Here is a 26,131-nt window from a genome sequence, read left to right as displayed (position 1 = left end):
ACATTTCATAGAAAGAAAACAGCTCTTGATATAAAAAATGGAGTCAAAGGAGAACGTAATAATAAAAATTTGGTCTTATCTTCTGGACATGATTTTATCAACCAAAGATGTTATGCTATTGGAGGACTTAGAATTGAGGGGGTGTATATTGGACCTTCGATTGTGTCTATTCAAGTTAAACTGTCCGAAGCCATCATCGTAAAAAATGCATCTTTACCTCATAGCATCATGATGTGTGAAAACTTGGATTTGGGAGAAATGGATTCTGACGAGGAAATGTAAAAAGCACAAAAACTGAAAATAAAACGACTTAAAACATTTTATTTTCATATTAAAAAATGCATGCCCCACACAAGTTGCTTAAAAACAGTGCCTCAGCAGAGATTTACAATTTTAATTTCCAACTGAGTCATTTAGAGGATAGAATCAAAGAGTTGGAACGAAAAAATATGAAAAACATTATTGTAACAAAGAAAAAGTTGGATTATCCCACCTATTTCAACACCTACAGACAGCACGAGATTTTTGCTCAACAAGACATTAAATTTCCTCCTGTATCTCACAAGCAGATATCGTTGTCTGTAGGTTTACAATTAGACAAAGGAATTGCTGTCATCACTTTGATGGATAAAATAAGCAACCAATTGAATTATTTCAAAAACGATGCTATTTTTTCCGAGTCTGTGGATGACATAGTTATGACCATACACAATTATAACAACCAGGAAGTCATCGTTAAAAAAGGTGAAAAGCTTTGTAAAATAAACTACATCGATTCGAATTAAAAAAAATGTGTCTTTGTTAAAAAGATGGAGATAATCAAAAACACTGAAAAAATTTATCCAGTTCTTCCAACGGCACCATCAGATGGAGGACATATTTACCGGCTTCAAAAAATAAGCGAGATCCAAAAAGAAATAGAGGATGAAAAAGTGAAACGAATGGCTTTGAGTAAAAAATACCATCGAGCGGCAAAAATAATTCGTTTCACCGACGACGGATTACAAACGGTATGCATTGGTTTAGGGGTTACAGGGATTGCACTTTTATCAACCGTCGTTGCCACTCCAGTTTCGATTGCGTGTGAAGGGGTTGCTGTTGTATTGGGAGCTTTATCCATTTTCGGAAATCATCAGAACAAAAAAATGATGCTAAAGGCTGAAAAGCACGAAAAATTGAAAGTTCTTTCCGAGTCAAAATTGAATACGATTAGTGACCAAATTTCAAAATCTCTCATGGATGGATTTGTGAGTGATTCCGAGTACGAACTCATTCTCAGCGAGCTTCAAAAATTCAAAGCCATGAGTGAAGAAATCCGTACCAAGACAAAAAGCGCCATTGACGAATTGACTAAAGAGTCGTTGATCCAAAAAGGAAGAGAAGACGCGATAAAAGCATTCAACAACCTGTTCAAGAAAAACTAATATTTTTCCATGAATCCGCGTGCGGATTTAAGAAATCGTAAACGCAATCTAGTTTTTGTTTTAAGTTTTTTTCTCCGTATTCTAAAAATGTCTTTTTTTAGAATACAAGATCCTGAAAAGCGAGATGAGATTTTGAGAGAATATAGAGCTAATAGAGAAAAGCTTTACAATGAGAGTCTCAACACCAACATTTCAGATGCAAATTATCAGACTGATTTGAGCAAGTTTTTTAAGCCTCTGATTGAGAGCAATGAAAATATAAAAAACGAACTAAAAAGCATTGCATACTGAGAGGTTGAAAACACTCCACTGGCTTTGACTTATCCAGAAAATGAGACGTCTTTTGAAAGTTCAAAAAGTGATAAAACTTTTGGAAAAATGAATGTTGGAAATATTGCTTTGGAATATTTATCCAAATATGCAGCCAAAAAAACTGAAGCAGACAGAGTGTTTGGAATTCACTCAAAAGAACGCGGAAAAATGTTTATTGGAGACAAAGAAATTTTTATCGACAATAACGACGTTATTATTGATGGAGAAAAGTACGAGGGGACGACAGGTCTTTGGGAGTTGATCACAAGATCCAAGCCTGATAAAAACAAATACACGGATGAGGACATGAAAAATTATGAAAAAATACTCGTTGAAACGCATGCAATGGAGAAAGAAGGGAGACCAACCCTGCCAAGAGCTTCGGTAGGTCATAAGTGGAAAACGATTGTTTCAGGAATTTGGAAAAAAAATTACACACTAACGAGTGGAAGAAAAGGTCGAGGAGTGATCATTCTTCCGAGCGATCCGAATGTGCTTACGCAAAGGCTTAACTTGAGCATCGCCGCAGGACATGCTGGAAATATAGCATCGAGAAACGAAGCCGTAGCCATTTGTGACGAGCTTTTGAGACAGGGAGAAATTAACAAAGAAGAATACAGAGCGATTCAAAAATACATCGAGTCGTGAGAACGGATTTAAAAATTCGAAGAATTTCCATGAAGCCAAAGGATTTAAAAAAATATTTTCTCATTTTAAAAAAATGCTTATTGTGAACAACAGAAGATATTTTAAAAAGAACGTCGTTGGAGGTGGAGGAATCATGGACGCGATTAAAAATTTTTTGAGGAGAATGGCAGCCACAAATGCTTCACGATCGTCTCTTCATTTATTGAGAAAAGCAGCAGCAAGCGAAATTGGAAGAGAAGCAATCACAGCCGCCAAATCTGCTGGAAAAGAATTAGCCTCTTCAGCTATATCCACTGCTAAAGACGTTGCCATCGACAAAGGAAAAAAAGCGCTTGAAAAAGTTTACGCCAAGACAGGAACAGTGAATCCAAACCAAATACTCACCACGATTGTAAACGAAGCGGCAAAGACTGATCCGTATATTAATCCAATGGAAGAGCTGCATAAAAAAATGTTTGGTTCTTCCATTCAAGTGAAAAAGAAAATGACGAAAAAGAACGCGGTTAGAATCCAAGATCTCGTTAAAATGGGGAGCGGGCTTTTGATTGCTTAATTATTTTAACAAATCAAAAATGTCATAAATTTTTTTTCTCATTTTAAAAATGATAAACACCGATAGATTAAGAGTTGATGAAATGCCAAAGTATGACACTGGAATTGAAAAAGTTGATTTTTTCGAGTACCACCCAACAAACCTCGATTTAAATTCTTCAGCAGAGATCATTTTTGAAATTGATTGTCAATCTGTGCAAACAGTTCCGTCTGAAGCTTACATCCTCGTTGAAGGGGTTCTCAAAAAAGCGGATGGAACTGCATACACAGCAACAGACAACATTGCTCTGATAAACAACGCCATCATGTATTTGTTCAGCGATGTCACCTATGATTTATCAGGACAACAAGTGGAAAGAGTCATGTATCCAGGTCAAGGAACAACCATGCTTGGATTGTTGAAATACCCTTTTGGTTTTCAGCTTGCAGATGGTTTGAAGCAAATGTGGTATAAAGACACTTCAAGCGCCACCGGAAATTCAGGATTTGTTGTAAGGCGAGACCACTTGTTTGCAGACACGACATCCATTGGCGCATTTTCGTTCAAGATACCATTAAAACACATTTTTGGTTTTTGCGAAACTTACGACAAAGTCGTTTATGGATTCAGACACATCATTACCTTTGCAAAAAAAGAATACGACGACGCCATTTACAGAGCCGAGACTGTTGCCGCAGGAATGATCGACCTTAAAAAATTCAGACTTTTTATGCCTAGAATTGAGTTGGATGTTTCGAAGAAATCCGAATTCTTGAAATTAATGGCGAGTAAAATTTCCGTCCCAGTAGCTTATAAGTCAAACAAAGTCGAAAGACAGGTTATTCCTGCTGGTCTTACAGAATTTACTTGGACTCTTGGAAGAATCATAGACAAAAGCGTTCCGAGATATATCGTGTTTGGACTTCAGACAAACAAGAATTCCAGTCAAATTGTAAATCCAGCCATTTTCAACCATTGTGATGTCAGCAATTTTTTCGTAACCGTCAATGGAATAAAATATCCAAATTACAATTACGATTTGAATTTTGGAGAAAAGAAAATTACCATGGCCCATTCTGACGCGTTCTCTTTTGACGATAAATATTATGGTACAAACGAACTTGTTTGTCAATCTGGTTTGTCTCTGCTTGAATATAAAAATTTGTTTCCGTTGATTTTTTGTAGACATTAGCAAGCAAAAAGAAAGAGTTGTTTCTGAAACGGCAGAATTGGTGGTCAACCTCAAATTTCGAACAGCAGTACCAGAAAACACCGTTATTTTTGCAGTGATCGTTTCAGACAGATTGATCAAATTCGATTCCAACGGAACCAACATGACCCTTGTTTATTAGGTTTGAAAGACAGTCATGAGATTCTTAACAAAAATGATTTAAAAAAATATTTTTCTTTTTAAAAATAAAACATGAGATATACAAAAAATTATCTGAAAAATTTGCTTATGGAAAATGGAATCACATTAACCTCAAACAAATTGTTGCCTTTGATGATGATTGCGATTGAGAATAATCTAATAAGTAAAGATTCGCTTTTGAAAGGTGTAAAAGAACACAGGTCAGTGGGTCGACCAAAAAAAGAAATAAAAATGAAAAATGAGAAAACGGAAAAAAAACCGATCGATCCAAAATACGAGAGACTTGCTTCAATTCGAAATAAGCCTGTGTCTGTGAAAACAACCAATATGGAAACCGGGGAAGTGACTGAATACAAATCCCTTTACAAAGCAATGAAAAAGACAGGACATGGATGGAGATATTTAGAACGTCGAAATGGAAAAGTGGAAGATGGAATAAAGATTGAAATTTTAAATTCGGAAAAGCTTGAAAGAAAAAGTCCGTGAGAAATGTAAAAATTCGAAGAATTTCCATGAATCCGCACGCGGATTTAAAAAATTTTTTCAATTCTTTTTTCAGAGAATTGAAAAGAAATAAAAATATTAGAAAAATGATTTTGGGTTAAATAAATTTCTTGCTGTAATAAAAATGGAAAACAAAACGTTGAAAGAATTAAAAGAAATTGCTAAAGGACAAAAAATAAGAGGGTATTCTAAAATGAGAAAGGGGGAACTTATAATGGCTTTGCAGCCTCCTAGAGTTGTCTCTGCTCCTGCTGCTCTTCGTAGACGAACGACTGAGGCAAGACCTTTGCCTGTTAATGCTACCGTGGTGAGGTTTGTTAGGCCAGCTGTAAAAGTTTCAATAAAGCCGGCAAAAGTTTCAATAAAGCCAACAAAAGTAAGGATTGTTCCTTCTGCAGTGATAAAACCTCCTATTGCTCCGAAACCAGCAATCATTCCACCAAGACCTGTGGTAAAGCCTCCTATTGCTCCGAAACCAATTCATTTGCAAAAACACATCCTTGATGAACCGGTTTTAGATTCATCACCTGTCATCCTACCAAAACCAGTCATTCCACCGAGACCTTCATTTTTTTCAAGTCTGAAGGCAGCTGCAAAAAGTGTAGCGTCGTATGTTAAAACTAAGTTTGATGATGTTAAAGATTGGATAGAACCCTACGTTCCTGAAGTAGTCAAGGAGAAGGTAAACGAATCAGCGGAACAAATCGATAAAAAGATACAGTCTATCAAATCACTTGTATTAAAAACAGTGTATAAACAACCCTTGCCAAAGCCTTATAAAATAAAATTCAAGTTGACTGAAAACGCGTTGGGTAGTACTGTTAGGTTATATTCTTACGAGCCTTCTTCTCAATATCAAGACATTGCATCCTTTTTTAATTTGGTAAGAGAGTCTGCCATTCAAACCATGGAAGGAGAAAGGAATACAAAAGTAAGAATTATTTTAACGTGCGAAATGAAATCTGTAAGCATCATGACTGGTGAAGAAGTGACTCGGGAAGCAAGCTTTTCATCCAGCTCGGAAATTATTCGAGCAGCTACAGATGTAAGAGAACTCATGGGTGAGATGGAAGAAAAAGTCTTGGAAAGTAGTGTCAAATACAATGCTTTAGGTTCTAATAGCACCCTATCTAAGATTTTAAGAATGGATATAAACTTTATCGATTACACACCTCTCAGCGGTGGATCCTACATTGAGCTGACTGACGATCTAAAAGACAAAAAGGCAATCATCAACATGAAAAACAACGACAATCAGTGCTTTAAATGGTCAGTTACCAGAGCGTTGAATCTGAAAAATAAAAACAACGAAAGAATTGATGAAGACTTGATTGAAAAGTCAAAAGAGCTGAATTGGGAAGGAATGGAGTTTCCTGTGAATTACCATAAAATTACCAAGTTTGAAAAAAATAATCCAGACATTAGCATCAACGTTTTTGAGTATGAAAATAAAAAACCCAACCCTTTGAAAGTATCTGACTTTCTAGATCGAAAGCATAATGTTGATTTGCTGTATATTAAAAACGAAGACACAGAACATTACTGTCTCATTAATAGTTTCAGTCGATTTGCCGGCTCCTCAGCATCAAAAGGTAAAAGAAAACAACACTTTTGCAGAAGGTGTCTTCAACGTTATGATCAAGAAGAAAAGCTTCAAAAACATCGAGAAGATTGTTATAAAAACGCGCCAATGAGAATTGAACTTCCTAAAAAGGGTGCAACTCTTCAGTTTAAAGGCATCGGAAAGTCAATGAGGGTTCCATTTATCGTATATGCTGACTTTGAAAGCTTTATCAAGCCGATAGACTCGTGCGCTCCCAACTCAAACCAGTCTTACACAAAAAAGTTTCAAAGACACATTCCATGTTCCTTTTCCTATTACATCAAATGTTTTGATGAAACCGTTTATGATGTTGAACCATCCATTTCCGAATCGTCAAACGAGAACCAAGACGTGGCTCAATTTTTTGTCGAAAGTTTGGAAAAAGAAATAAAAGAAATTTTCGGAAAAATCGAGAAAAAAAAGATGGTTTTGACAAAAGAGGACGAAAATAATTTCAAATCCGCAACAGTTTGCCACATTTGCAATAAAAATCTCAAAGACGACAAAGTACACGATCACTGTCATTTTACTGGAAAATATCGAGGAGCGGCTCACGACGATTGCAATAAAAAATTTCAAGTTCCAAAATTCATTCCTGTTGTCTTTCATAACTTGTCTGGATACGACGCTCATTTGTTCATCAAGAAATTAGGTGGAAAAATCACTTGTATATCCAACAATGAAGAAAAATATATCAGTTTCTCGAAAAAAATCAAAGTGGGAGAGTACATTGGAAAAGATGGAAAACCAAAAAACAAAAAAATTGAATTGAGGTTCATCGACAGCTTTAAATTCCTTTCCTTCAGTTTGGATACTTTGTCTAAAAATTTAAAGCCAGAGCAGTTTAAAAGCCTTGCATTGCATTTTAAAGGTAAAAAATTTAATTTGCTTTGTAAAAAAGGCGTGTACCCTTACGATTGGGTGGACGGATTCGATAAATTTCAAGAAACGCAATTACCGCCAAAAGAAGCGTTTTTCTCAAAACTTAGACACGAGGGAATAAGCGATGAAGAATACGCGCATGCGCAAAAGGTTTGGAACACGTTTCAATGCAAAACGTTCAGAGATTATCACGATTTGTACAACGTGTCGGATGTGTTGATACTGGCAGATGCTTTTGAAACTTTTAGAGACACTTGTATGGAACATTACGGTCTTGATCCTGCTTGGTATTACACCTCCCCTGGTTTGGCTTGGGATGCTATGCTAAAGAAAACTGAAGTGGTAATAGAGCTTATAACTGATATTGATATGCTCAACATGTTTCGAAAAGGAATACGCGGTGGAATATGCATGATCTCCAATCGATATGGAACTGCTAACAACAAATACATGAGTGATGATTATAAACCTTCAGAACCTTCGAAATTCCTTCAATATTTAGACGCCAATAATCTTTATGGATATGCTATGAGCAAACCTCTTCCAGTTAGAGGATTTAGATGGATGACTGAGGATGAACTTTTAAATTGGAAATCCGTGCCTTGCATTCTCGAAGTCGATTTAGATTATCCTGAAAGTCTTCACGATTTACACAATGATTACCCTTTAGCTCCTGAAAGAATGCTCGTTGGAAAAGTGGAAAAGTTAGTTCCCAATTTAAACAACAAAGAAAAATATGTCATTCACCATGAAAACCTAAAACTCTATGAACGAATGGGGTTGATCACTACAAAAATTCATCGAGGTATCACCTTTGAAGAAGAACCTTTCATTAAAAAGTATATTGATCTCAACACCGATAAGAGAAAAGAAGCTACAAACGAATCTGATAAAGAATTTTTCAAACTCATGAACAACTCTGTCTTTGGGAAAACCATGGAGAATATTCTAAAACGCGTTGATGTTAGACTCATTACCACGAGAAAAGAAGCTATAAAATTATCTAAAAAAATTAAATATAAACGAAACACCATTTTTGATGAAAACTTAATCGCGGTTCACATGGAAAAGGCATTTGTTTTTTACGACAAACCTGTTTTCTTGGGAATGAGCATCCTAGACATCAGCAAAACCCTCATGTATGAACATCACTACGACTACATGAAACCTAAATACGGGGATAAGCTGAAATTACTCATGACTGATACTGATTCGCTCTTTTATGAAATAGAAACGGAAGACTTTTACAAAGACATTGCTGATGACGTTGAAAGCAAGTTTGACACGAGCGAATTCGCGAAAGATCATCCTGCCGTTCAAAACTTTGCATTTGACGTTGGGTTTAAAAATAAAAAGGTTATCGGTAAGTTTAAGGATGAAACAGGAGGTAAGCAAATTAAAGAGTTTGTTGGGCTTCGTCCTAAGCTCTACTCTTATGAGGTCTTTAATGAAAAAGAAGAACACAAAAAATGCAAAGGAATTCAGAAATGTGTTGTTGAAAAGCACATCACTCATCAAGATTATAAAGAATGCTTAATGACAAAAGAAAAACAGCTCAGAAAAATAAGCGTCTTACGATCTCATCATCACGATGTCTACACCGAAGAAATCAACAAAGTCGCACTCAGCTCTAACGACGACAAAAGGATCATTTTGGAAGATGGAATACACACGTTGGCTTATGGTCACTACAAATTAAAAAAGGTAAGTGATAAAGGTGAGGAGAAACAAATTTAAAAAAATAACAAAATAAAAAAAAATGAGAAACAAAAAAATAAATGTGGAGGGAATTGTTTTACCAAACGAGGCTTTATCCACTATTCAGTTGATGGAAGCAGCAAAAAAACTAAAAATAAAAAACTTTCGAAGAGTTTTTGTCAGAGACGCGTTGCCAAAAAAGCCAAGAAAAAAAGAATGTGGAATTGTCAACACGGGGGATTCAAGCACAGATGGGTTTCATTGGGTGTGTTGGTTCAAAGACGGAGACAAAAAATACAGCTTTGACTCTTACGCTCAACCACCTCTCGTCGAGCTCGTTGACTATTTGAAAAGCCCTGTCTTTTACAACAGTGAAAGGGTTCAATTTGGAAACACGTCTTATTGCGGTCACTTGTGTCTTTACGTCTTGAAAAAATGCGAAGAGGGAGACAGCTTTCAAGACGTTGTCAATACCCTTTGGTGATTTTTTAAAAGTTTTACTCATTTAAAAAATTTTTCACAATTAAAAAATGATTGACAAATTCAACAGAAGCGAAATCAGTGTTTATTTTGATAGTGTTGCATCAGACTCAGCCAGCAACGTTTATATTAAAACGGACGGATCGAGCACCATCACTGCAGATTTGGATTACAACTCTCATAAAATCATCAACCTGGGCGAACCCACCAACGCACACGATACCGCTACGAAAAATTATGTAGACAATCACGTGACAGGTGGTACTGGAACTGTAGTTGGAACTGCAGATTTGGATTTAAATTTTCACAAAGCCATCAATTTGAACGAACCCACCAATTTGCATGATGCTGCCACTAAAAATTACGTCGACGTCAGCTCGAGTCTATGTGTTAAAACAGACGGATCCAGCACGATCACAGGGATCATCGACATGAACTCTCACAAGTTGATTAATGTAACTGATCCTACCGCTTTAAAAGACGCAGCGACAAAAGGGTATGTAGACACCAAAGTCTCTTACAACACTATTTCATACACCGACATTAACATGACGTCGCACAAATTGACTAATTTAGCTGAACCTACATCAGCTTCAGCTTCGGCTACGAAAAATTACGTAGACACGCATGCTTCAGGTGGAACGACTGTGGGCACTGCAGATTTGGATTTGAACTCTCACAAATTGATCAACGTGACTGATCCAACCAACGCGCAAGATGGATCGACAAAAAATTACGTGGACTTGCTGTTGCAAAAATCGAGTTTGACCAGTGTCGTTCCAGGATCTAGTTTTACCAGTTTGGGGTTCAAGTCTCAGACGGTTGCGGCGTTAACGACTTCACCAGTGTTTGCGTTTTCTGGAAAATCTGGTGTGCTGAGAAGATTGTGGCTGGCTTTATACAGCTCCTCTGGTACGAATATTCCCGGCCAAGTTTTTATTCGAATCTTTACTGACGGAGAAATCAATGTGGGGAATTATGTAGAAGTGACTGACGGAATTGGAGTTGATCAAACAGGACTTGCTACCGATTTGCTTTTTTCTCCTTTGGGAGGAGCTTTTTACGCCAATTCTTTGCAGGGATGCAACATGTATAACACCACTTCCTTGGGAGGATATTTCACATTGGACATGCCTTTCAGAAACGACGTCTCCATTCAACTCGTCAACAGAAATGCTACTGCTATCACGTATTGGATTCAACCGTTCATTTCCACACTTGCTTCAATTCCTGCAACCATCCCTCTTTACAAGCTGTACTGCAGAACGTTTCGATATTTGAACACCACTTATGGCAGCGAATACGTTTTGATGAACACCAACGGAAAAGGAAATGGTGTGTCGTTGAAATACATCAGGATGCACATCATTGGCGCCTCTGGAAACTGGTGGGAATCTAGAGTCAGAATGTATGATGGGAATTTACCTCCAGGTGACGGCACTGTACTCACTCCTTGGACACCGTACAACACCAACAATTACACGTATTTTACAGGATATGACGGTGACAGCACATGCTTCTTTTCCTCATCCGGACTGGAAGATTTTTATTTGTCGTCATGGAACGGCTCAAATGTGACTTCCTTCAACAACAAATCGACTGGACTGTTGTATCAATCCACTTCATCCATCGGATCCACATCTACCATTTCTTTTTACAGAAATTTCGGAGAAGCAGATTCTATGCCTACTGTCGCAGCTGGTAGAAGACTCGTTGTCACGCTCAACTCTGGTGATGCTCAAGTCGGTCAATCTGGAAGCTTTTACCTTCTTCTAGGACAAGTCTATTATTACGCTTAATGCACAGATGAAAAAAACTTTTTTAAAATGACTTAAATAAATTTTTTCTTGTTATAAAAATGAGTATTACAGAACAAGAAGAATTTGAGGAATTCCTTTACAGCGAACTACAGGAAATAAACACTTTTGATCCAGAATTACACAGAATGGCCATACAATTCCACGATGATAATCACAAAAAAAGAATTGATGAAAATTATATTAATAAAATTAAAAAATTAAATACCTTACCCATTCATATCAATACTAAACTCTTACTAAAACATGGATTTGAAGAACAACGACAAAAACAACATGCGAAAAGAATTAGAGAAACGCGAAGAGAAAAATATAAACATCTTTTTCCATACTTGAACTACTACAAAGAATAAAGTCATTCACAACCTTTTTTTCATAATGGCATCTCATTATGAAAATGCACAAAAATGGAAATACGCAAAAAATCCTGCGCAAAAATGCCAATGAGCCTGCGCAAAAATGCCAATGAGCTTGAACCCGCTTTTTATAGTAGTGATATTTCACAGCATCTGCGGCATAATATTTAAAAATTAAAAAACATTTAAAAAAGATATAAAAAGTCTAAAAACTACAAAATCATTTAACATTGGGGCAAAGCGAAAAAGCAATTTAATATTTAAACACTTAAAGAGCATACAAACCTTAACGGGTATAAGTCTAGTCAAAATAAGTCTAAAAAAGGGCTAACCTGGACAAAATTTGGATATAAATGAATTTGGTATCATTCGAAGCATAATTTTATCTACTTTAATATATCCAAAATACATCAAAATTCATTTTGGGCAAAAAAAATTATAAATATTCTTTTTGACCTCACTTTGTAGATTTTTTTTTTTTTAAATAAACTAAAACAGTTCAAAAATTAATTTGAAGTCAAATGTTTAAGATGTTTGGCAACTACTAACAAAATTTTTGACAATAAATTTTGTTTTTAGTTTTTCATTACTGAGATCTCAAAAATGTGTCATAAATTGATTTTTTTAAGTTAGTTTAATTATGAGTTTAGTTTAAAAACTAAACGATTCCACTAGATTCCATGGTAGTTTTAATATTTTCCCATTAATAGGTATATATGAAAGCAGAAAAAATAAAAATCATTTGCCAACACTTGCCCCAATTAAAATAAGACCTTTCAAATACTTCGGTTTTTTTGTGTTTTTTTTTTTCGTTTTTAATTAAAACTTGCCGTATAAAGTAGCGAATACTAGTTCATTGCTTTCATTCATTACACAAATAATACATTTAGTTCCTATTAGTAAAAAAACTCATGCTCATGCAGATGGTGCTAATTATCAAACCTCAAAAACCAATATATGCAACGTTTGATGGCATAGTGCATGTTTTAAAATTAAAACTTGTGTATAAGATAACTTAAAATAGTTCATTGCTTACATTCAACATGAAAAGAATACATTTAGTTCCTATAGTTCAAGAGTTAGGAGTTAATCATGATAATTTACTCGAGTCTCTTCTACGTGAGTTTTGTAGACTGGAGGGTCTATACTATGAAAGTATTGAAAAACCTGAAATGACAAATCTAAAGAAAACTCTAATAATATTTAAATGTAAATTCCGATCTAAGTTGCGGAAGTATGCAAGAACCTTCTCTAGACTTTTAGAACACGAGCGAACTTGGTTGAACAAAGATATTACTGTTAACAAAAAAAATGTTGCATCAGGTTTAAGTAGAAAGTGCAAGAACTGGGAAGATTTAGGTGATAGAAGCAGAAGATCTAAGGTATTAATAAATAAATTAAATTCAACCCAGTAAAAAAAATAGTTTACAAGCTTAAATATTAAATATTATCTTGTTTAAGAATGCCAAACTGGCTGAACATCCTGCTGAAGCATTGGCATTAGCTTCAATAAAAAAAGCCACTAGAGATCTTAGCAAAAAAGAATTCGTTGATCTTTTGAAAAGTGCTATAAATTCTGAAAAAGATAAAATCAAAAAGATAAATTTTCCGATAAAAATGAAAACCAAAGATGCCTTGAGCTTAAAAATTCAGTGTGACCTTTCTGATGAACAGTATCAAATTATTAGAAATTCATCGATAATACATAATGCAGATATTTATCCTTCACTTCATGAAATTAAGAATGAGAGACACAAATGTTATCCTGAGGGTTTAATTGTGACAGAAACATCTGCTTCAACCTCTCTACAGGGTATGTTTAATCATACTCTGACAAGGATATTAACTTTTACGGTATGCCAAGACTCTATGAGAATGTTTGCTGAAATTGGGGGGAGGTTTAAAGGTCTACTTCATTTTAAAGGTGGTTTTGATGGTGCCTCCAGTCAAAGTGTCTATAAACAAAAATGCACTGATACAAATATTGGTGAAGCCCAAGTTAATGAACAAAGTCTTTTCCAGACAGCTGTTGTTCCACTTAAATTAACCATCATGAACAAATATAAATGGTTAAATAAAAAGCCCTCTAATACACATTACTGTAGACCCCTCCATCTCCAATATCAAAAAGAAACGGAAGAATCGATAAGAAATGAATATGAACTTTTAAAAGCAGAAATAAATAGACAAGTCAAGTTTGAAGTAAAGTTAGAAGTAGAGGAAGGCAAACGGATACGACTATCACATTTAAGTTCAAACTAGATTTAACCATGTTTGATGGTAAAGTGGTTTAATGCCCTCACTAAAACTCTGTCTTCGCAATCATGTAATGTTTGCGGAGCTAAGCCCAGTGAAATTAATAACCCAGCATTGATCAGATCTAAACCAATCAATAAAAAAGCTTTATCTTTGGGTCTTTCTACTCTGCATTGCTGGCTCAGATGTTTTGAATATATTTTACATTTAGGATATAAATTAGACATTAAAAAATACTTTGCCAAATCCCCTGCTGAAAAAGCATTAGTAGAGTAAAAAAACGAACATTCAACTGAGGTTTAGAGAAGAGCTAAGTCTTATAGTTGATATGCCCAAACAGAGTTTTGGCAACACTAACGATGGAAACACTGCCAGAAGAGCATTTGAAAATACTGAAACTTTCGCTGATATAACGGGAGTGGCAGTAGATGTAATTATTAGATTGAGGACAATCCTAATAGCAGTATGCTCCTGTTATGAGTTGAACTCTGAAAGTTTTAAACAGTATTGCTATGAAACTACAGCTCTTATACTCAAAAACTATTGCTGGTATGTGATTCCCCCAACTTTTCATAAAATCTTGGAACATGGTGTGCAGATATCTAAGGCATTAAAACTGCCAATTGGTTACTTCTCTGAAGAGTCACAAGAAGCTCTAAATAAAGAAATTCGCAAAGCTAGATTAAACCATACAGCCAAGATATCTAGAAAGAATGTTATGAAAAACCAGTACCAATACTTGTTGATTAGAGGTGATCCTGTAATATCAAACACTTGTTTTCAAAAATACAAAGTTGAAAATGGAAAAACACTTACCCCTGAAGTTTTATCTTTGTTAATGCTGTAATAATGAAATAAAGCCTTTTTATTAGAATTAGGTTTTCTTTTTTTGTTTTCTTGAAAGAAAAATTAGAAAAGATATTTATTTTGTTTTTAATATATTTTAATATTATATAAAATTAAAATATTTTTCGAACCAGTTTTTCTTTTTAATAAATGTTTTGGTTTGAGGAATTTAATTTTTTTAAATTAAGTCAGTTATTATGCGCGTAAAAGTCTCTAACGCGTATACGCGTAAGTAGTACGAGCCTTAGGCACAAGAAATATTTAGATTTAAAAATATGTGGTATTCTTTTATATGGTATTTTGGATCAAGGAACTCCATTTTTTTATTTAGGTTATATTTTACGCGCGTAAAAGAGAGTTACACGCGTATGCGCGCGCGTTACGCGTCATAGGTACGCGTAAAAATTATTTTTAATGGAAAATTTAAATTATTTGACCCAAAATACGATAATATTGATGTATCACATAATTATATATGATAGTTATATAATTTTTGCCGTTTTTTCATCTTTCTGACTCACTGTGCGGCGGAGCTTTGCTGCATCGAGTTTTTTGGAGTCTCCCAGCTACATATTCAGACATTATTGAACAGTATTGTAGATATATTACAAAAAAGTATGGTAATAATACTTTAACTATTTTTGATGGTTACAAATCATCCATCAAAGATCAAGAACATCAAAAAAGAGCAAGAAAATCTATCAACATTATATTCCAACCAAAAAACCAAGTGAACTGCAAACAATCTGAATTTCTGTCAAACAGCAATAACAAAACTGCTTTGATCAAAGCATTGGTAATAAAGCTAAGAGAAAAAGGTCATATAGTAGCGGAATGCGAAGGAGACGCTGACAGAACTATTGCTTCAAAAGGTATTAAGCTTGTAAAAAATGGAAAATGTGTGGCTATCATAGCTGAAGATACAGACATTCTTGTCATGTTGGTTCACATGTGGGATAAAACCATGTGTGAGATAATATTGCACCGCAAAGTTAAAATAAGTATGAAAAAAAATATTGAAACAATCAGTATAAGGAATGTTACATTAAGTTTATCATATTACATGAAAAAATGTTTGTTGTTTATCCATGCATGGAGTGGATGTGATACTACCTCTGCGCTTTTTGGTCAAGTAAAGATACCAGTACTGAAGTTTATTGAATCGAATAGTGAGTTCGCTCAATCTTTATGTGCAGTATTCCTAAATCCCTTTGTAACAAAAGATCAGGTAGCTAATGTTGGAATACAAGTGGTTTTGAACATGTATGGTATGCAAGACAATGATTATATTTTTTTTTATTGATTTATAATATTGTTTATTTTATAATTATACGTCCATATTGTTTAGCAGAGGTTTAATTTAGCTCAACTATTACTATAGTTGAAAAAATAAACAAGTCTAGCACAACTTAGGAAACAAAAATATGGAAGAATGGTGGCAACTTCCAAAAAAGGAATTCAGCCAGACTACTACCAAATGAAAGCGCGTTCAAGTACCATTTGTTTCAAGTATATTTACAAATTCAGCAATGGTTGGGAGTCAATATGGATGAAACGAAGTGGGGATGGAGAAGGGAAAATGACGTTTTAGTACCTATAAAGACAGACAAGGTACGTATACTGGAGCAGCAAAATAAACCACAAATCGATGGCTCCGCGCAAAATCGGACTATCTGCAATCTCCGCGGAAAACAAATTTTGTTTATCTGCTTTCTCCGTATAAAACAAATGTGGCTTATCTGCAATCTCCGCGTAAAACAAAATTGGACTATCTGCATTTTTGCCCGATACATTTTTGGACTATCTGCGTTTTTCGGGTGCATAAATTTTTGGTGGTGTCAATTATTCAAAAGTAGTTCAAAATATATTTGTTAAGAAAGAAAAAATGTAAAAACTGCTTGTTTTTTTAAATAGTTATACTAATAAACAAGTTTTTTTTTATTTCAGTCTCTATATCAACTATTTATCTAATAAATTTTTAAGTAAAGGTAATTTAATATTCCATAAGTATTAGCCTATATAAAAAATATTGTAAAAATACTGCTGACATCAGCATTTAAAAGATTTCTGAAGCACATTTAATTTTTTTAAACTTTTACACGTTAGGCTATATCTGCGCAAAATTTCATAAAGACTAAGCAACTTTATAATAAGTTATTACAACTTATTGACAGTAAACACGACGGGTTTTTTTTGTAATTTCAATAAATTTGAATAAAAGTGAGGTGAGCTAAAATAATCATAACTTTTTATGCCCAATATGGATTTTGGTGGATTTTGGATATGTTAAAGTAGATAAATTACGCTTCAAATGATACCAAATTCATCTTTATCCAAATTTTGTCCAGGTTGGACCCTAATTTGACTAGACTATATATTTTTGATAAAAAGCAGAGTCAAACTATTAAATATCTTCAAGTTAAAAAAGTAAAAAAAAAAAAGTAACTATGTAATAATAATAATCCAAAAAAAATTATACTTTTATCAGAACTTTTCGTAAACCAAATTATTATTACGCAAATAACATGGTAACTACTACTCCAGCAATCACTACACCAATAATACCTCCTGTTAAGAATGCTTTTTGAGCTTGGGCTGCAGCAACTAAAAATACAACTATAATGAAGATCTAATTCTATATTACTAACAGTTAATGATAAGAAGAGCAATTTAAATAACTTTACTGTTTTAAACTATATTTTCGTGTTTACATTTAAGCTTTATTTATTTCAACATATACCTAAATACAAATTTTTTAATCTGGTGTTGTTTATGCCAAATGTATATTAAAATACAACTGGGCATAAGATATTGAAGATTTTTAAGATTTTAATTGTTTTACGTTTTTTTAAAGTTTATGCTGCATGATCATCTAGATAGTAAAAGATAAAGGGTGCATTATACACGGAAAAAACGTATTCCATAAGAGAATCTCACCAGTAAATAAGTGTAATGTAATTAGCTGGTGTAGTTGGCTCTGGCTATGTTCTCTCTGGCGAGGACAGAGACTTTAATTCCCTTTGGGGATGACTTAAATAATATAAAGTGTATTTCAACCATTACTCCATGTAATGAAAAACATGCTTAAAAAATGTTTGAAAATGTTTTTTTTTCAGTTCTTATCTTATTGTAAAAGAAAAATTAGTTTATCTAGTTGTTTATTCAATTAAGCTACTGGCATTTTCACATACAAATACAATCAAATATATTTCTAAATAATTTAGTCTTGAGGATTATAATCATATTTTTACTGACTTTTAGTTCTGTGGGAGTGTGTCTACTATGCAGATTTCTAAATTTCAACTATAAAATTGCACATTACCCCATGCATCGCTAACATTAACAAGCTTTAAACTTGGGTAAAACGACTCCAGTTTTATTTTTGGAGACTTAAAATTAATTGAAAAAATCTTGGTCACATTATCAGTGTTAACCAAAAGAGCTGTAACAAATTTGTGTCAGTGTTACCTTTAACTTAGCTTGTGATAGTGAAGATAATATGAGTAATGACCTTTAGGTAGCATAAATAATTTACAGGTAGCATGATTAAACATACTTTTTTGAACAACACATTTTGTTCTGTTTTTTGCTTTTTTTTAATAATACAAATATCTAATAAAGCTATAAAATTTCTCAGGAATGAAATGAAACACACTTATAACAAATAACTGAACTATTTTACCTCTTTTTTGCGCAAAAGAAAATCTGGAAATTACGCTATTATTTTGGACCTTTTTTCAAAATAATAAGCTACTTTTAAAGTATTTTATAATCATTTAATCAAATAATTATAAGCATTAACTGCATAAAAACTATTTGTTTTTGATAAAATAAAATTTTCTTACCATTACTATTTGGAATAGCTGTAATAGTCTTTGGTGGACCCTGACCATAGATGTTGAAGCCAGAAAGAGAAAGTGTATATTCTGTATTTTGTAATAATCCATTCAAAAAAAGTGAATTGAAAGATTGGGGTATTTTTATTGTAGTTTTATTCAACACTCCTACAGTTGAAATGTAGTATTCTAAACGATATTCAGTGAAATCTGTGCCTGTCTCATTTTCAGGAATCTTTGACCAGGTTAACTGCAATGATGAGGCTGTTCGAGAAAGCACTAAAAATTCTTTAGGTGCAAATGGTGGATCTTAAAAAAAAAGCACTTTTTATAAACTATAGGTCAGCTTCTAATTTTTACATTGTAAGAGAGGACAATAACTCAAAATCTTATCTTTAAATTGACGAAGATATTCAAGAAATTAAGAAAGCAGCTAAACATATCTATCAAAAACAAGTAAATTATTTAAAAAATAGTTAACAGCTGATTTTTCAACTATTATTCTTATTAACCTAAATGAACAGCTTTTGAATTTCATATCAGTATTCTAGGCTAGGTTTTAGGATTTCAAGTTCATTTAGTTTTCAGTTGGTTTTTAATTGCTAATAAAAAAAAAAAGTTTAAATTAATTTTCATATTTTTTCATCAAGCTTACTTAGCTTTACTTGGTTAAATTAAACTCTGATATTGAATTCGCACAGCGTGTTTTACATTACTTGGCATCAAAAACTGTAGCAATTAAAATGATATTTAGGTTTTAATTCTAAATTACTAAAAAAAAAGAAAAAAAGTTTAAATCAGTTTTTACAAAAAATCAAAACAAAACAAACAAAAAGTTAGCTGACTATAACAGCAATAACTTGGACTATGTGTTAGTTTCCAAAATTATAACATCAATATCTTCCTGTTTTGATGTTGGAAACTTAGGTATTATATACTTTATAGAGACTGGTGTATACTGGTGTAAGTTAAGTATAGGCTGGTATATACTGGTGTAAGTTAAGCTCCTATTTTTTACTATAATGAGTTGTTTAATGTTTAATACAGCTGTATAAGTTGAGGCGTATTTTCCACAGATTTATACTTTGGTCTTCTTATGTTCCTAAGGAACTTTTCTGATCCATTCTAAATAGCTTAAAGCCTTGAAACACATAAAATGATATATACAGATATATTCATTTCTATTTCATTACATTACTTTTGTTTCTACTTCCTTACAAGACATGTTAATTTGCTTTTATTCCCTTTTCAGCTATTGTTGATAATTAAGTTTTAGCTTCAGTTAACAGATTTATTACTTTCCCATTTACTGTAATTTTTCTTTTTCATTATTGTTATTGGAGAATACACAGTATTATAGCAAAATATTACACAGTGGGAAATCACATGGCCAAAATCAAGAAAATGACTTTCTTGAATTATGATGCCTGATATTAGATTTTGTTACAAACACGTTACTCAAATTTTTCCAATTTATAAGATTTTAAATGTGACAGAAGTAATACCAGTAGTTAGGTTTTTAATATCATTTTGATAACATTTCTAATGATGCAGGATTTTACTAACTATTATCTTTTAATGCTATAGTTCAATGAAATATAGTTGATATATTCATCATAGGAAAGATTATCAAATCGGCTGTATAAGAAATAATAGATCTTTTCTGAAAAATATGGTTCTTCAACTATTATGCATTGAAAGTTCTAAATTTCAAATTTAATGAAGAATTGAAAAATTGTTATTTGTATTTTATGAATATTTTATTCTTTTTAGTCCATAGTGTTCACTAACTGCCCTGAGAAAAGCAGCTGTCAACATTCCCAATCTTAAACATTTTGAAAAGTTTATGATTTTTCAAACAAAAAAGTGTTTTCATAAAAAAATGTCTTTTTTCCATTCATCACTAAAACAAAAACAAAATTACTTTGACGAAAAGCAAAAGTGAAATTGTTTTTGAGTTTTACTTGACAGAAAAAAACTTACAAAATACATACTACATAAAGAATTGAACAAAAACTTAAAAAATAAAAAAGGATATAAAAGCTTAGTATTTAGAGAAAAAAAAAATTGTTTTATGATAGGTTGTTTGAAGAATTTGGTTTGAGAGTTGATAAAGCAAGAGCTGGTAGATCAAGAAATTTATGCCAAAGTACTTTTGTGGATCCCTCTTCACTTAGTAAAGCTTTAGAAATTTATAAGAAAACTTTTTTCAGGTAACATAACATTTAAATTGCAATCAATTACAAAGACTCAATCAACCCAGTAAAAATTTATAAATAACTGCGAGGAAACATGTAAAAAGTTTTTAGAAACATATGATTAGTTAAAAGTCCCAGCTTCCATTAACAAAATATTAGCACATGCTGGCAAAATTATCATTAATCCACCAGTTTCACTTGGTTTCATGAAAGAAGATGCAGCTGAATTTAGAGTTATAAATTTATAAATTTGATTGTGAACACCATACAAGTAAAGTAAGCATAGAAACTTGTTTGATAATTTTATTTAACCTATGCATACTTCAAACCCTTTAATTAGTTCAATCTAGAAGATAGAAAATCAGGAAACCTTTGAGTTTACCAGATAAAGTTGAAGGTTTGTTAGCAACTTTTAGCGGTGATATTAAAAATTTATGTAATATGAAATCAGATAAAATTAATGATCTAGATGAATTATATTTAAATAATAATGTTTAAATAATAAAATCTAGTGTTAAATATGGATGTAGACAAGAATAATTTGAGTGCTAATGATGAATAACAGCTCTGAGCTGCGTATAATAGACTAATATAATAGACGTTGTATTGAATATAATAGACTTTGTATATAATGTAATAGACTTTGTAAATAGTATAATGGACTTTGTATTGAATATTATACTGACTGATTCATTTTTTTATATCTGCAGGGAAGGGGGGGGGGGCAGCTTCACCCTTATCTTCTCTTGCTTTGCCCATGAGCAAGTGGGGATGCAGGGTGCAGCTGTCTATCCCCCCCTCTGTCCCTCTCCCTAAATCTAAACAAAACAAAAAAAGTTTTAATTAACTTTTTTCATTTAAGGTTTAATATCCACAATCCAAATAAATACAACAGCAATATACTTGACCACCTATTTCAATAGAACTCTTCTTCTGTGAATTAGATTACACAAATTAACTTTTTTGCTTTCTGTCTCAGATATATCCTTTTAAAATAACCATCTGGAACAATAATGGGGGATTGCTCCAGAACATGCTTTCAATAGAAGAAACAAAGAGTTAAAAACAAAATCATGTCAATATCCTACACTCTTTAGGATATTGCATAAAATACCATTACATGATTTCTTTGCTCTGTTGATTTTATAATTAAATAGAAAATGAAGCATAAAATTTTAGGGATTTATGCATCAATTGAGTATGCACATTTAAAGCATACAACACTTGTTGCACCTAGTATACACAATGTTTATTTACATTATGTTTTAGGATTATAAATCCAAAGAAAGTTTTAAAACATTGCATCCATACCATATTCATTTATATTTTATTTGTTTAGCTTTCTCAAAAAAGCATATTTTCCAACTTTTTGCTGCTTAAAATTTGGATATAAAAAACTACAACTTATCCAGTTTAACTTTGCAAATATGAAAATATATTTCTCATTTAATGTATAGTTCCTGTTAAGAAAACAAACCTTTTAAAACTCAGTTGGTGTGTCAGAAAACTTTTTTTTAAAAAAAGAGAAATTTTTCCAGTTTTTCCAGCTTACTAACAATAACATAACAAAAGAATATTTTTTTGTCAAAAAATACTACACTATCAGTGGCTTGAATTTATTAATGAAGAACTGTACGTTAAATTTTTTGGTGTATGAAAATATTTGAACTTCAAAGACTACCATAAAAACCAATATAAACCTTATTTGGCAAGTGATTTTTTCTATTAATGGAATATGTGTATAATTTAAATGCAAATGTTTATTCACTAATAGCAACAGTAGCAGCAATTAATCAAACTTAGCTAGTTGCAAAATACCTAAATTAATCAAATAAAAATGGTATCTTACGCTTTACTAGAACTGGAGTGATTTTTGAGGAATATCCTGTGTTTTCACCAATAGCAGTGCAAAGAACAGTTGAAGCTTCAGGTTGAACTGCTGTGAAGGACATCTTTGTTATATTCTGCTTTAAAAAATCTGCAAAAACAAAATATAAGCAAACTCATAATAAGATAAATGTAGAAATTAAGGACAAATGTAAAACCATTAAACAAAAAAACAATATTTACCACTTCGTGGTAAACTATCCAGAACAACTCCAGTGTAAGAATAGAGATAACATCTTAAATCAGGAACTGGATTACCAATTACTTGACATGTTATTTCCAAATTTTGGTTGCTCATCACAGGTGACATGCCTTCCAAACAGTTTACAAAGGTGGGTCGATCTACAGTATAATTTTTATCACATTATATATACATTATCAAGGAATAAAGTTTGTAATCAATAAAATAAAATAATATCACACACCTAAAACTTGTAAAAGTGAAACTGGACTTTCAAAAATAACTGGAGGTGAATTAAACTGATTAACAGTTGCTTTACAGCAATATGTATTTGGATCATTCTTTTGTACATTAGTTATCTTAAAACTAACAATTCTGTTGTTAGAATTGGTAACAGGTATATTTCGTTGAAGAAAAAGAACTTGATTTGTAGAAGTCATGGTTCCTGTTTCATCAACTCGCCTAACTAATTCATTGAAATCTGGACCTATAACAAATCCACAGACAATAAGAAGTGAATTTTTCTGAGATAAATCATCTTTTGGTGTTACTTGGTATTGCCAAGAAAAGATTACTGATCCTGTATTATTAGTCCATGCATTTTCTTGATAAGGAGGAGTTCTTAACCAATCAAGACAAACTAAAAAAAAAATTACTAAAATAGCTATATAAACCAAAAGAAATCAATTAAGAAATAGAATTTGCATTTCAACCACCTAATCGTAGGAATACCTGAATATATATACTGAATATATATATATATATATATATATATATATATATATATATATATATATATATATATATATATATATATATATTATATTTAACAAAAATTTGTTCTATATGTTAATGGTTAATAGGCAATACGTCTTTTTCTAGAAAAATTAAAAACAAATTACGAATGTAAAGTATTTTAAACTTAAATTCTCCAAGTTGCTCAATAACTTGTTTTAAACAATGATCATTTGAGATTTGATCAGGATTTTCTATGTGATAAATATGGATTGATAGAAGTAGAGCAGAGTATCAGTAGAAACAGGATTGTAGTGAGGAGAAAATGAAAGAACAGCAGAGCTGAAATAGAAAAGGAGCAATTTAAGGGAAGAAAAAAAAAAAAAAAAAAAAAGGAAATGATCGGAAGCAAAAAAAAAAAAAGGAAATGATCGGAAGCAAATAAATCAGTCAGCTACGTTTGCGCTATGATTATTTTTGTACCCACCTTAAAATATGTAAGCACTGATAAAAGAAAACTTTCAACCAGCCCAGTATATAGATCACAGAGATGGTAAAGGCATCAATTTGACAAAATTAGAAAAATATTTTGTGTAAAACACAAAACCCATTTCACTTTTTAGTTAAGAGTTACTACCCCATAAAAATGGAAAGTTTTTGCCCAACCACCAAAAATATTAATTTTTGATTAATACACAGGCATTCCGTTAAATTTTTTTCAAAGAACATATTTCTTGATGTCACAAGGAGTAAATCATTTGAATATGATTCGTTTTCATCCATTCAATCTTGTCTATTTTATGTAACCATGTTCATACTAATATACTTTCTGAATGATGGAGGAAATTTACTAAAGTGCATCCATTAAAACTTAACTAATATTGTAAAATTAAAATGTCTACTAGTTTATAAATAAAAATTTTCTTAATATTTTACTAAATTTCATAAAGTAGATCTTTTTTTTTTTTTTGATACCTTGATGTTATTGGGTTGTGCAATTTTTTAGACAAAAATTTCCAAACTTTTCCAAAAAGAAAGTAATTTGAAGAAGAAAGTGAATATATTGTTAAAATATTATGAAGAATTCTGATCTTGTAAAGAGAAAAGTGAGTTTTTGAAGACCATCCATGTTAGTAACTCCAGAAATATAAAACTATCAAAAATACTATATTAAAAAATCCAAGTCTATCAATAAGAAGAAAAAAAAAAACTTTTAAACTATGTTTAATCAAAGTGAAATAATATTTTATAATTATCAAATAAATAACAAAAAAACCGATTAAATATACACTAAAAATCATCAATCAAAACAGAGTGTAATTTCTAATACATATAGCAGTATACATTTTAAGTGTTACTTAGTCTGATTGTCATTCATGTTTTGTGTTCTTCATATTTATCCTGAAATGTAGAATAATATTCCTCTAAGATTAACAACTGAGGAAAGTGGCAATAATGAGCATTTCATCAACACACTTCCTGAACATAAATCCAGAAGAATGAGGTATTGTGAAACTTTACCAGTTGTTAAATTATCAACAGCTTTAAAATTATCATCAAGAAATTTAGTGCAGTCTACAACTTTTGTTAAAGATATTGAATTGGATATAGACACCCCTAATCAGTCATAAATATACAAAGCTATTATGAAAAGATTGAAAATGTTTTATGAAGAAAACAAAAATAATAATAATAATAATAATAATAATAAGAATAAGAATAAGAATAATAATAATAATAATAATAATAATAATAATAATAATAATAATAATAATAATAATAATAATAATAATAATGATAAATAATAATAAATAATAATAATAATAATAATAATAATAATAATAATAATAATAATAATAATAATAATAATGATAATAATAATAACAATAATAATAATAATAATAATAATAATAATAATAATAATAATAATAATAATAATAATAAATAATAATAATAATGATAAATAATAAATAATAGTAATAATAATAAGAATAATAAGAATAATAATAATAATGATAATGATAATAATAATGATATTAAAAAAGAATGAAAATTGAAGTCTCCATTTTGATGTAAAGTCTATAATCCAAGTTTTTAATTTGAAAAGCGTTACAAATGAAATAAAATTATATGTCCTTACATTAATGGATAGCAAAGCAGTAACTTTTATATGTATATACACACACAGGAGTCAGAATGAAAGCAAGTAATGCCAATATGGCCCTGGATTTTCAGCTGAGATTACTCAGGGAGTCAAGAGTAATTGCAGTTTTTTCTGTTGATGAATCATTACTTAATTTAACTTTTACGAGCATAGTTTCAGTCTTTTTTCTAATTTTTTAAAGGTGAACTTCCTTAGTTTAGTTTGTAACTTAATCCCCTTCCCAGTTACTTTGTACTTGCAAACTAGAAAGTTATTGATCTTCCATACTTAGCCAAAATCTTTTCTCATTAATTAAGTTAATAAGTTGTAACTTTTCTGTTTCTTTCTTATTGGATTTTATATGTATGTGTGTTTATATATATAAACAGAAAAGTTACAACTTAACAACTTAATGAGAAAA

The 26,131-nt window shown here is 31.8% G+C and overlaps 2 protein-coding genes and 2 pseudogenes across 5 annotated transcripts in view; 2 read left to right on the top strand and 2 right to left on the bottom strand.

The window, feature by feature from the left end:
• The window catches only part of LOC149884326 (uncharacterized), a 395,582-nt pseudogene that overhangs the window by 25,123 nt on the left and 344,328 nt on the right, over positions 1-26,131 (bottom strand).
• The window catches only part of LOC145191573 (receptor-type tyrosine-protein phosphatase S-like), a 49,501-nt gene that overhangs the window by 21,231 nt on the left and 2,139 nt on the right, over positions 1-26,131 (bottom strand). For 2 of the 4 annotated variants that reach the window (XR_016455529.1, XM_090097467.1), the window contains exons 2-6: positions 23,077-23,472; positions 22,835-22,993; positions 22,614-22,742; positions 18,576-18,875; positions 17,210-17,334 (exon numbers count right to left, since the gene is read on the bottom strand). Coding sequence is in view for 3 of the 4 variants with exons in the window: in XM_090097467.1 (XP_089953593.1) it covers positions 17,243-17,334; positions 18,576-18,875; positions 22,614-22,742; positions 22,835-22,993; positions 23,077-23,472 (1,076 nt within the window). In the remaining variant the exon portion in view is untranslated. Of the gene's footprint in view, positions 1-11,755; positions 11,782-17,209; positions 17,335-18,575; positions 18,876-22,613; positions 22,743-22,834; positions 22,994-23,076; positions 23,473-26,131 lie in introns of those variants that run through there. The other 2 variants (XM_090097468.1, XM_090097469.1) reach the window with 2 other exon arrangements.
• On the top strand, positions 12,672-13,890 carry LOC149884345 (uncharacterized). The gene is made up of 2 exons (XM_090097471.1): positions 12,672-13,010; positions 13,090-13,890. The coding sequence occupies exons 1-2, from the start codon at positions 12,672-12,674 to the stop codon at positions 13,888-13,890; spliced, it is 1,140 nt and encodes a 379-aa protein (XP_089953597.1).
• On the top strand, positions 13,899-16,033 carry LOC149884344 (uncharacterized; annotated as a pseudogene).

This window comes from Hydra viridissima, unplaced genomic scaffold (genome assembly GCF_058129835.1).
Source record: "Hydra viridissima isolate aposymbiotic clone 2 unplaced genomic scaffold, HvirCarnegie_v1 scaffold_9, whole genome shotgun sequence".
Classification (NCBI taxonomy): Eukaryota; Metazoa; Cnidaria; class Hydrozoa; order Anthoathecata; family Hydridae; genus Hydra; species Hydra viridissima.
This window is presented reverse-complemented; position numbering and strand designations above follow the sequence as displayed.